Source organism: Centroberyx gerrardi, chromosome 24, assembly GCF_048128805.1.
Source record: "Centroberyx gerrardi isolate f3 chromosome 24, fCenGer3.hap1.cur.20231027, whole genome shotgun sequence".
Classification (NCBI taxonomy): Eukaryota; Metazoa; Chordata; class Actinopteri; order Beryciformes; family Berycidae; genus Centroberyx; species Centroberyx gerrardi.
The window spans coordinates 6,893,031-6,905,106 of NC_136020.1; the positions used below are offsets into that span (position 1 = coordinate 6,893,031).

General features: G+C 41.5%; 1 protein-coding gene across 2 annotated transcripts in view; it reads right to left on the minus strand.

The window, feature by feature from the left end:
- LOC139928169 (ankyrin repeat- and BTB/POZ domain-containing protein 3-A) overlaps nt 1-12,076 on the minus strand; it is a 121,664-nt gene that overhangs the window by 19,838 nt on the left and 89,750 nt on the right. For both annotated transcript variants that reach the window (XM_071920599.2, XM_071920600.2), the window contains exon 3: nt 3,042-3,252. In XM_071920599.2, the coding sequence (XP_071776700.1) occupies nt 3,042-3,252 (211 nt within the window). The remainder of the gene's footprint in view (nt 1-3,041; nt 3,253-12,076) is intronic.

Here is a 12,076-nt window from a genome sequence, read left to right on the forward strand (position 1 = left end):
TGGAACTATCCGTTTCATAATATATTCCTTACCTTGAGCAGGTCGTGTGGGACAGTGACAAACTCAGCCTCCTTTTCATATTAGTCTGCTTTACCAATCTAAAATCCTACCTGAAATAACTATCTAACAAATATCTTGCAAATATAGCCTAGTAGATTATAAATGTGTTAATTTTAGAAAGCCTGAGGCACATTTCGTCACTGAAGCTGGTAACTTAACGACCTCATCAGACACCTTATTCTCTTTTTTGCAACAATAAACAGTAAAGGATATTCTAGGTGCCAGAAAGAAAAAACGACTGATGAAAACGGTTTCATCGATTTTTTCACATTCTTGTCAAGGTCTAATTAATTCTTATAAGTCAGTCCAGTGACAGAGTGCCTTCAATAAACTCGTTGATTATGATTATCCTCTCTTAAAAAATGATCCTTAGCTCTACTCAGTGAACTAACGACAAACGGAGGCTGATATGAGCTTTTTGCAGTGCACGACCCATCTCTTTAAAGCAATGCAGAGGTAGATATGAAACACTTCTAAAAAAAATCCCTTTGAGGAGGCTCTCATTAAACCACATAATGATTTTTTCAGTCATCGTCACTCTGCCCCTTTTATGAACTCAACCATTCAGGATACCTTGTACCAACGAATGTACTTGCAAAGAAACATTCATTATGGACTAGTAAGGACTATTGTGACTCACCAGATCCAAGTAGCTAACATAATAAAACCGCCTATTTCCAACCCTTCAGATGCACGTTAGAAAATTAGGAAGCATTAAAATAAAAGATCAAGGGTTCAAACTGGGCTTTTTTCAACTTTTACTCACTTCATCTTTTTATGAATCCTTCAGAGAACCGTGTGGGAACCATGTTTTATAAAACGCTATGAGAATCCTTCTGGGAGCATTGTGTTTATGTATGGAGCCGCCTGGTCCGTCTGTAAATTTCCTGTAGGCAGCGCATGTTTAATCAAGGCAGCGGCGTGGAGACACTTTGTTTGACTGGCCTACATTTTGTGGGCATCAGCTGCTCACGCCGCAACCGACTCTCCTTCTCCCTACACCTACAGTCTGCCAGGAATTTGAACCCTGGCAAAAACACATCCGCGAGGTCTTCCCGGCTGCTTAGCGGTCGGCTGACTAACGCGACGCCGCTGACCTCCTCCCTGTTCTCAGAGCTTGTGATGAAACTGATGTGTGCCGCTCTGGAGACATATTCACCATTCTCGGTTTTAAGAGAGAGAGCGAGGCCCAGCCTGGAATGAAAACACTGCCGCTATTGTTATCCATCGATGCAGGCAGCGGGCCTGCAGCGACAGCCGGCACAGAAATTCCACCTTAGGAGTAAATATCTGGGTCAAACAACTGAATGTATCAAAGAGCCACAACCTACTGTAGTTCTTTTACTTATGACCATGAAGTATTATTGCTTGCACATACTTCGTCTTTCTTCAAAACTTGAAAATTCAGACATCCTTTATAGAAAAACATATAAACCGACTATATTTTCCTCCTAAGAAAAATTCTACTTCAGGTCGATATTATTTAAAGCCCAGGTGCTCAGGTGCAGAAGTCATTTCCACATTTTTTTTTTCCCCATTCGCTAATTTTTCACTTCACAGAGGCTTATCTGAGGCTTCGCGAAACAACCCCAAAGGACAACTTTATCTCATTTAATCGCATTCTATCTCCCTCTCATCCCACTCGGTTATTCAGTCTCTCTCCACTTTTCTTCAACCTTTCAGCAGAATGCTAAATAGAGCATTTGTTCTCTCGGGACCGGAGAGCCTGCTGACATGTCACTCCGTCTGACATTCCTTTTGCTCCCCAGGGTTGTCAGAATGGCGTTTTATCTCTTCAGAGTGGAGGAAAGATGTTGGAATATCTGTCCATCCGTCTATCCAAGCGAAGTCCCACTGCTTCCCATCAATCTGCCCAATGCCCAGGGAAGTGTCAGGACTGACCAGCCCACGCAGCATCTTACGGGCTTGCTTGCGGGTCTGCAAACTTTTTGAAAGTAAGTAGGAAGGTCTGCACTAACCTTTAGACAGTTCGAATTATTCTAGTGATGGCGTGCCACAAGCTGACACTGCCAATTCTGTTGAAAGGATATTCGTGCTTACATTTATCAAGAATGAGTGGCCGCATTTAGAATTCATGCTCTCATTGAATGTAATGCTTTCACCATGAGCATAGTGTGCCAGAAATTTGGATGACTGACATTTGGGCAGATTGGAGTTTTACTTATACAAACATTTCTCAGAGGCAGAGCTGCTCTGGAGGCAGAAATAATCTCATTGGTTGATTTAAACCTCAATGGGCGGAGCCAAAGAACCACAGAGCGATATCAGAGCTATCAGAGTGCAAATTAGCTAGCTGGCAAACTTGAATGAGAAAGAATTCAAGAACTCTGGCCGAAATATAAATTGAAAAATAAAAATAGCAATGACCTCTTTTTTGATTTCATCCATGACCATGGCATTCATGATATTGGACGGTCAGCAGCTAGCTAACTAGCTTACCTAGATAGCTACAGGACAGTATGGCCAGTTTGAACTTGGAAGGTCAGCTAGGCTAACTAGCTAACCTAGAGAACTTGTTTGGGTGTATGGACCCTTTTCACAGCAGCAGTTTGTCATAGCAGGGTGTGTCACAGCAGGTGTAACTAATAACATTAATGATGGTTCTATTCCATTTAGGTGTGCCACAGCCATTCCAATGAGCCAGCATGCATAATACCAGGGCCCTGGCACTGGAACACCTAAATGGAATGGAACCATCATTAATGTTAATTAGTGACACCTGTGTTTATCCTGCTATGACTCATCAAAATGGCTGCTGTGAAAATTAGTAGCAGAGCGCTAGGCTTCATAATATTAGCTTCCTCCTCTCTTATCTGTTGCCTTTTTCACTGGGCTTCAGTCTAATGTTACTTAACCAGAAAAACTGTGAAGTTCTCAACCGGTCAGATTATTTCTGCTTCCAGAGCGATTCAGAACACTGAAACATGCTCTAGTGTGTCTGTCAGGAACGTTCGACTCACCTCTCCGTCTGTAAGGTGACTTTGGACGGCTCGACATTAGGGTTCTCCCACTCCATCTGTGGGCAGTGCATGAAGTAGCAGAGGGTGTAGAGTGCCTCGGGCTCCCAGTGCACCCCCGAGCTGGGGCTCTTCTGGTGGACTGGTGTCCCGTTGCTGGGGTTCTTGATGTGCAGCGGCTGGAGGTGGTGCATGGCCCGGGACACCAAATCACCTGGAGGTGGTAGGATAGTTTTATATATAACAGGGAACAGTGTATGAATTTGCTATATGTGATATAGATACAGGATCCATTATGACAAAAATAGAAAATACACTACACTCAGATACAATACACTAAGATAATAACATAGTGTATAGAGCCATTAGCCATTAAACCATACGCATCACTCCCAGAGCACACATCCATTTCCTATGTCACTGCTTTGACACATGAGTACTCTCCAGCACTTCCGTGGTGAAGTAGAGACTCACTCCCTCATTGAAATGCTCTCTCATTCACACACCTCCTGATTCACAGGACACTTAGTCATACACATGCCCACACAATCCTTGCTGTGTGGGAAATTGCTGCCTTAAAATGAAATCAACCTTACGCACATTGAGCACATTGAGCCTCTTTCAGTAATTTGCATCCTTATTCCATCTGTAGCTCTTATTTTTCTTATTTCTTCTCCCAGCACTGTTCACTTACATGACCATCCTAGAGTCACAGGAAAACTATACTTCTATATGTGTGTGTGTGTGTGTGTGTGTGTGTGTGTGTGTGTGTGTGTGTGTGTGAAATGCAGCTGAACTAAAATCTTTGCAGTTTTAAACCTTGTGGACTTCCTGCCTTTGGAAAGGTGTGGCTGTAAGCAGGGAGAAGACAGGTGCATGAATTATGCACGGGATGTGTGTGTGTGTGTTGGTGGTGGGTGGTTGGGGAGGGGAATTAATCAAACTTTTATGTCTCAAGTTTCGATTTGAGCTATTCGTGCTGAAAAAATCATGTATATTTTTCACAAGGTCCTGAGATATCTGAAAATTCACACAAAAACCGCAGTATTTGCTATACATGCCACAGTGCCCAGAACTTTTTCTCTGGCCAACAGTTAAATTTTCTGGTATCTTACATGAGGTCCACTGCTTTTAGTGCAAAACTTCTTCAAGATGTGTCTGTATTCAACAGGAATAAGGAAAAAAATCAAACACACAAGAGATTTTACAATTCCAATTTTTTGAACACCTAAAGCAGGACATTCAATCTTTACCTACAGAGCAGATATTTAGTGCTGACATTTAGAAAGTCATAATTCTTTGATCCGAGATTTGGCAATTTTACAGGAGTTTATTGATGAGGTCGTTAGTGATGCATTTTAGAATAACGACGCTGTTCTGAGAAAGAAAATACTGCAGTCTGGGCCCGCAGGGTCGATTTCTGAGAAAAATTAATACCCCCATTGATCTAATTATTTACTTGGTTTATTGGAACACTGGCGGCTCCAGGCTTGAGAAAACATGGGGAAATTGAACCTGGTACTTGCAAAATAGAGTGCAATATTGCCTGAATTATGAAAGCTAAAAAGAGTTTATGCATTCTCTCATACATACCGGTACATACACATACCTATATGCATGTAAACACCCACACAGATGCACAAGCATTCACACACGCATGTGCATACACACACACACACACAGACAATATCTGTCAACGCCTAAAACACATCGCAGCACAACACTCCTCTCTGAACTCGCTTGATTGTTCATGCCAAAAATATCCAGTATGAGGAAACTTGGCCTGTCTTGAAACCTCATCCCTTAGACAGGATGACACGGTGAGTGTACGCCCAAGGTTCTCCATCTGTCTGACTAAAGGCCCCAGCCAGAGTTCACAAGCAGTCAGACATAAACAGCACACGCGGCTCACAGCAGAGTTTGCACTCCGGCTCCAGGGAGCTTGCAACACAGTTATTGAGAAAAAAACAACAACATAAAAACAAAGCAAGCATACCCTGTCTCTGTGGCTGTGGTAGACTGACTGAAAATGAATGCAAGGGGGATGTGACCTATAGCCAGGGTCGCCGTGTTCTTATACAATGTTCCTTACTTTTCATCCCTGAAACATTACCAAAATCCAACCGATTCTATCACTGGGCGACTCAGTAACTTTAATTCACGCATTTGTTTCATCAAGGCTTGATTTGTGCAATTCTCTCTTCTCCGGCCTCCCAATTTCAGCTCTTAAACCACTCCAATTGGTCCAAAATGCTGCAGCCAGAATTCTTACCGGGACCTCAATCTACATCGGCTCCCAGTACAGGCAAGAGCAGACTTTAAGATCCTTTTCCTAACTTCTAAAGCACTTACCGGTCTGGCACCATCCTACCTCTCAGAACTCGTTACACCTTATACTCCACCTCCGCAGCATGCTGGCTGTCTCTCAACCCCGAGGGTGAATAAAAAGTCGGCAGGGAACAGAGCTTTCTCTTTTCGCGCCCCCAAGACCCATTTGTTTAGACTTGCCTTTGTGTAATTTTCTATTTACTTTTGTTTTTATTGTGTTTTTTGTCTGTTTTTATTGTGTTGTCTGTTGTCTGTTGTATGTCTGTATCTATGTTTATGCTTTATTTCCTCTGTGAAGCACTTTGTGACGTCTCTGCTCTCGAAAGGTGCTATATAAATTAAGTTACTTACTTACTTACCTGCGGGACGCTCTCCATGGTCCAATATCCAATATCATGTAACATTCTCCTTCCTTATGTACTGTTTTATTTCCTTTGTATTGTTTCATCCTTGTTGTATACTATCTTATATGACATTGTTTTACTCTTCTTTTAAATGTATCTTTTGTAAACTGTGTCATAAGCTATCATTGTGCTAAAACAACTTAGGTTATGCTTATGGTAAGGGTTAAGGTTAGGCAACTAAAACAACTTTGGTCAGAGTTAAGGAAACTAAAACAGATTAGGGTTAAGTTTAGACAACTAAAACTTTGGTAAAGGCTAGTCAGTTAAAACAACTTGGTTATGGTTTGGTGTTGGTCATGCTTAAATGAGAAAAACTGAAAATGAAAATGAAGGTAAATATATCCATCCATCCACCGCCTCAACCGCCACACCCTTACTTTCCACTGCGTCAAACTACTGCCTGTTTCACTCAGTTCACAGAATATGATGTGAAATTACAGTACCAATTTGATACGAGGGTGCCTGCCTGGATGTGCTGCACTCCGCTGTAGCTTTCAGACTGCTTACCATGCATGTTTGTCAGTCAGTGGCATTTGGCCTGAAACCCCAACAGGTGAACTGAGCTTAGCATCGCAGAAAACCTTTCCACTGCAGGTACTGAGGAAGTCCCCATGCTACTCAAGTGTATATTTATGCTGTGTACCACTGGCTCGAATAATGAGAGGAAAGGAATTAGTAAAGATTAAGGAGATATGGTGTGTATTTACATTATAAAACACCCTGCTCAGTGGGAAATAACATAAGCAACCCATAAAGCAGACGCAGCAGAGAAGCACTTACTCAAAGACCTGACAACCCTCCCCCTGGTGTTTCACACTGAAGCAAAAACAGAACCCTAAACACACCATGTCCATAAATAATAGCCCACCTTCAAGGTTTGTACCAGGATAAACTAGCGAGGCCTGCTTCGAACAGCGGAGGCGGCCAACAGGCAAAAGGTTACAAAGGTCACAAATTATCTCTTCCTCCGCCACCGTCCCTCCGAGAGCTAAAGCGGGCGCAGCGGTAGATAATCAGGCGTTCCTTCCCTTCATTAAATGTTCTCGTGACTTTGCGGCGTTGTCGGCAGGACAACATTTGCGCCCGTCTCCTTTACTGTAATTACCCAAGCAGCGCTCCTATGGGCTTCATGCTTCATCTCATTTGAATTAATCATAGGGGACAACTTACTGTCTTTCTTTCTCTCAGCCGAGTCCTTTGCTCTTGGAAAGACTCATTACAGAGCAAAACTTTATTCCCTATTCCCAGTGAAAAAATGGTGAGACAGCACCGAGCGCTGCACTCCCTGCTATAATGAAATGTCACATTAAAATTCTGTCATGCAGCAGTTAGGAAATCAGTAATTTCCTTGCTTTCCCCTTGCGGTACATGTCACCAAACGCGTAAGAACTATAGTATAAGTATTAACTGTGGATAAGGGTTGGATGTACACTTTCCACATACACACTTAACAAGGCATAAAGGGCAAAGTTAAAAGAAACTCTTATCATGTGTTACCCTAATGAAATACATACAGGCAAGACACTTGGCTTCTTCATCAATAACGTCATAAGATGTTTTTGGCATCAAAGTATGCAGACTCACTTCAATAAGTCTGAAGCTTTTTGAGGTGCTTGTTATTTTTACCCGATGTCAGCAGATGAGGCTCAATTACAGCTTCTGTTTAGGACATGATCCATTTTATTCCATACTGCACAGTGTATGTACTTTATGATTTATAAATGTACTCTGAGCAACAGGTACAATAAAGACACAATGTAATTATGTTCTCATAACAAGAAACCACGGGGAATCCAGTGTGAGTTACTGTAGGAACATTGTGTTTACTTTGATGGAAAGTAATTTATCTGTGACAAGTTCTTCTTGCAACACACAGGCGGAAAACCCAACAAGGGTTTTAAAACCTTACAAGTTTAATAGTGCACTGTGTAAAGGAATTAAACTTTTGACTATGGCTGCATTAATATGCACACAATAATGCAAATATTACCAATAGTCCAAATAAGACAAGTGTGCAGTTAAGCCGTTTCAGTGATTCTAGAAAGTGCGAGTATTGTCTTTTCGCGCCAGACAGAACAACATGAGCTATGTCACCAATTACAAAACTTAAAGAAATGCGATTAGGTGCATTCATGTTCTGACTGGTCTCTATTAATATGAGTAAAATTGGCTTAACAAGGCAGTTTTGCACATTGGTTTTGCACCAAGCGGTGGTGGCAAGAGGTAACTGTTTGAATTATGAGACTTCATTACTGAGAAGTCATGTAATGTGATGTCAGTTTACTTTGCACTCCATTGACCTAAATGTCTTCTTCTTAGTGGGTGGAGGTGGTGAAGAGGTTCAGCCATCATTATTAAGTGCAGCTTTCTCTGGGCGGAGCGCTCAGAGACACTTTTGGATTTCACTCTTAAATTTCAATTCGCCACCTCCTGTGAATGGAAGTGACCATATTTGACACCAGCATTTAATTTGGGCCTATAGGGGGAATCTCTTTGTGATTTAAGCTGGTAAGACTGGTGTATTTTTGCATGAAAATCTCCCCTAGTGCATTTCTTGTATGCATGTAAACATAGTCTATGAAAGTTTACGATGAAAATTCAAATCATTAAATGTATTTACAACTAATTGAACAGACAGCTGAACAGATGTGATTTAAAATGTCTTTAGCGCACAACACCCATAAGTGAGACAGTGGTCGGCGAGCGAGTCTGTAACTCATGTAGCAAAAATAGGCGAGCTGACTTGAGGATGAAGTGAGGTGCACTGAGCCAACTCCTTATCAAATGTGACCCAAGACTATCAAAAAAAAAAAAAACGCAACTGTTGTGTCTCCTTATGGAGGACTGAGATGGAAGATTCATCTGCTGTCCCCTGACACAATGTCATTGCTTATGGCTCCCTGGGGGCTGAACTGAGGACATTTAATCATCACTTGGTAATACGACCGACTGAGAGCGCTGCCTTGGGGCCACATTAGCAATTCCCTGGCAACTATTAATCACAGTCAATTACAAGTCATGTCATCATCAACAGAGAACTAGCAGATACATTTACCACTGCTGCTCATGTGGAAATTAATCACTGGTCGACACATTCAATATGTTATATGTGGCATCAACCAGTGAGACGATGACGGAAGGTTAAGGTTAACCAGCTGTGTTTGAATACATTAGGAATCATTATACAGACAATGGAAAATAAATTGTTGTAAAACTCAACTCAGTTGATTTCATTATCATAAGTCACAATTTTATCGCTCTATAACCTGACTAGGATGCAATCGGAGGTGGACTGGCCATCTGGAGTACTTTTAAAAAATCCCTGACTGTTTGGCTAGTCCTGGCAAGCTGGCTCCACAGAGAGGCAGAGGGAGGGTTGGTCATAAGTGCATCACCGGTCCACAGTGACACACTCATGACAGAGTAACAAATCAACATGGAAAAGCAGCAGACCACAAACCGCAAAGGTGGGGCTGAACAACTGAAAACAGATGAAGTCCCTGGAGGCAGATGCAACCAAATGCCACAAATTGATTCATTCATTTGGTAGCACTTAGACGTCAGGGCAATAAGTACCAGTTATGCTAACTTCGACGTGCAGCAGCATAATGTTGCCAATTTGTATTCTAGCTATTGTGCTTCCTTCAAGTGCGGCTGGAAATATCATAATTACATGGTGAGCGAACGACCCAACAAAGCAGTAAATATGATTGGGAAACATAATGATGGGATATAATAATGGGAAAGTCGGCCTTTTCTTTGATATCTGAATTGCTGAGATGTGACATTTCGGGGCAGAGAGCAAAGAGGAAGCCATGTCAACAATTGACCTTAAAGTGATTATGTAATTGCTTGACTGTTAAATGTTTCTATTTTCAGTCTTTGTTTAACTTTTAGAGGTCACACATATACAGCAACTTGGCTAATAAACATTAATAAAACATTCTCTCATTCCCACAGTACCACAAAGTATCTCTGAAAGTAGGAGCTTACAAGGAGCATTTGAAGGCAGCATGATGCCTTCTGTTTTACCCCAGGATCCTTACATGAAGGGACACAGAATAATTCATTCAGACATTGAGTTTTAAATAAAAAATTATATCTAAAATGCCAAATTCATTTTAAAGCGGTGGAGTATCTCTGGGTCAGTTGTATTATCCCAGTCCGTCCCTGGATGCAATTTGGACTAAAGCTGAGGAATGAGGAGCCCATGATGCAAGGTGTTGCAAGTATTTCCAAAATCCCTAGCTGGAAACGCCAAGCATCTGTCTCTGAACAACAGTATTTCTGCACCGTAGCTAGTAGTGTTGCTGCTGCAGCCACCGTCATGATTCATTCATGCTGGTCAGTAGCATGTCCCACAAAAGGGCCTGTCTGCAGGAGTAGCCCTCTCCTGGACTGATGACCTGCCAGCCAAAGCAATGAAACTGCACCAGGCCCTACTGAAACAAGCTGAGACGGTTCATTTGTAAACGTCCCAGGGATCCCTGGTGTGAGTCTGTTCATTAACAACCATTATGAAACAGTGGAAAATTACAAGAAAACCCTTTTTGATAATGACTTCGCTCTGTCTACAGACATTTCTGAACCGTGGCTTCATTTTGCCTCATCATCCTATCTCGGTTTTTCCATATTTTTCCCAGTCAATGGAAATGGAGCAGGAGATTAAACATAAAATCTCTCTCGTTCTATTGTCATCATCTTTTCTGCAACTCACAGGAGGGGACTTCTAAATGGATGCCACTTTATTCTGTCTAATGGTTCTTCTAGAGACTTTAATGGCTCTTCTGTGTAGATTTGCAGAAGCACTTTCCGACTGTCTGCCGCAGTATATAATAAATAAACTTCTTATATGTCGTCTTGATTATCCGCTCTACGTAATATGTATCAAATGTGGCAAAATTATATTGTACCATTCATATTTCATAGAAACAGTTACTTTATACAAGCATAAAGTAGGTCAAAATATGGGGAAAAATAAAAGTACCACTTTAAAAAATCTCTTCTTCATTTTCTCCTTCATAGCTCCAGTGACATCTTTGGCCCTTACAGGGCAGCTCACCTGAACTTTCCATGGGTAAAATAATTAACAAGTAAGTAAGTAAAATATCTCCAGTATCAAGCATAAAGAGCACTGAGGGAAGAAACCATAGCAAACGTCTCAAGTAATCTGCACAGCTGAAGTTGGAATGGACTTTTCAGCTGAAAGTATGAGGAAGTAGATGGCAGATGAAGTTCAGGCAGAAGAAGAATGATAATAAGTAGAAATGTAAGGCAGGACTAAAGTGTGTTGCAGGCACACTATGCTAAATATTTCAAAACAGGCCTAACCAAAGCTAATCCAAAGTGACTCTTGTCCTTGTTCCTTCCTTTATGTCATTTGCCGAAACATTCAGAAAAGAATTTGGCATCCAGGCGATGGCAGTTCAAACACTCCATCAAAGTGAAATTCAATACAAAGCCATGAACAAAGGGTCTTTCATAGCCAATATTCATGGGATACAGTATGCAGAAGAAAAAAAAAATCAACAAGTGGAAAACCAGAAGAAAAATATCATACTTATGCATACCTATATATGAGGAATCAAGGTACACAATAGTTGAGCAGGTGAACTGTTTTTCACTCCACTGGAGTGGACTGTAAAGTATAGTAAATTCATACCTGAACAGACTATAAATATTCTAATACACAAATCAAGCTGCCGCAGCCTTTTGCAGATCTTCACGGCTCTTTATTTTTCTTAACTTGACAGTCACTGAAGACATATTGTAAGCTTGTGAAAATGGCCTTGCAATCCTGCAGCTCTGAAGTACATTGCTGCACAGTACTCTATGATTATGGCTAAATAAAAAGCAAGTTGGAGGTGCCTTGTTAGATGACTGTGAGAGGGAAAAATAAACCGGCTGTATTTGAAATGGGAGAATAATATGGTTCTTGATGATAGAAGCTCAATCAAAATACCAACAGCTATTAGGCACTTCTGTGAAGTCCGCTTTCATCAAAGCATTGCTGCAAACAGCTGCCAGTATTTGTCTCCAAACGGCTGCCATGTCTTTTTTAGAAAACAGCGAGGTGAGAACTCAGAGCAGCCTGTTCAATTCACCGCCTTATTACCCCAAACTTCCATTAGCCTTCTGGGCTCCCTCCAAAACACTCAATTAGTGAGTCTGTATTATCTCTCTGTGCGGTTTTCAACAGGCGCACCATTTAGACCAGCACTGCTGTAGGGACAAAATCTATTTGTGATGTCTATCCTACTGCAGCAGAATTTTCGAAGGAAGTGTAAAGTGGACTCTGAACATTAA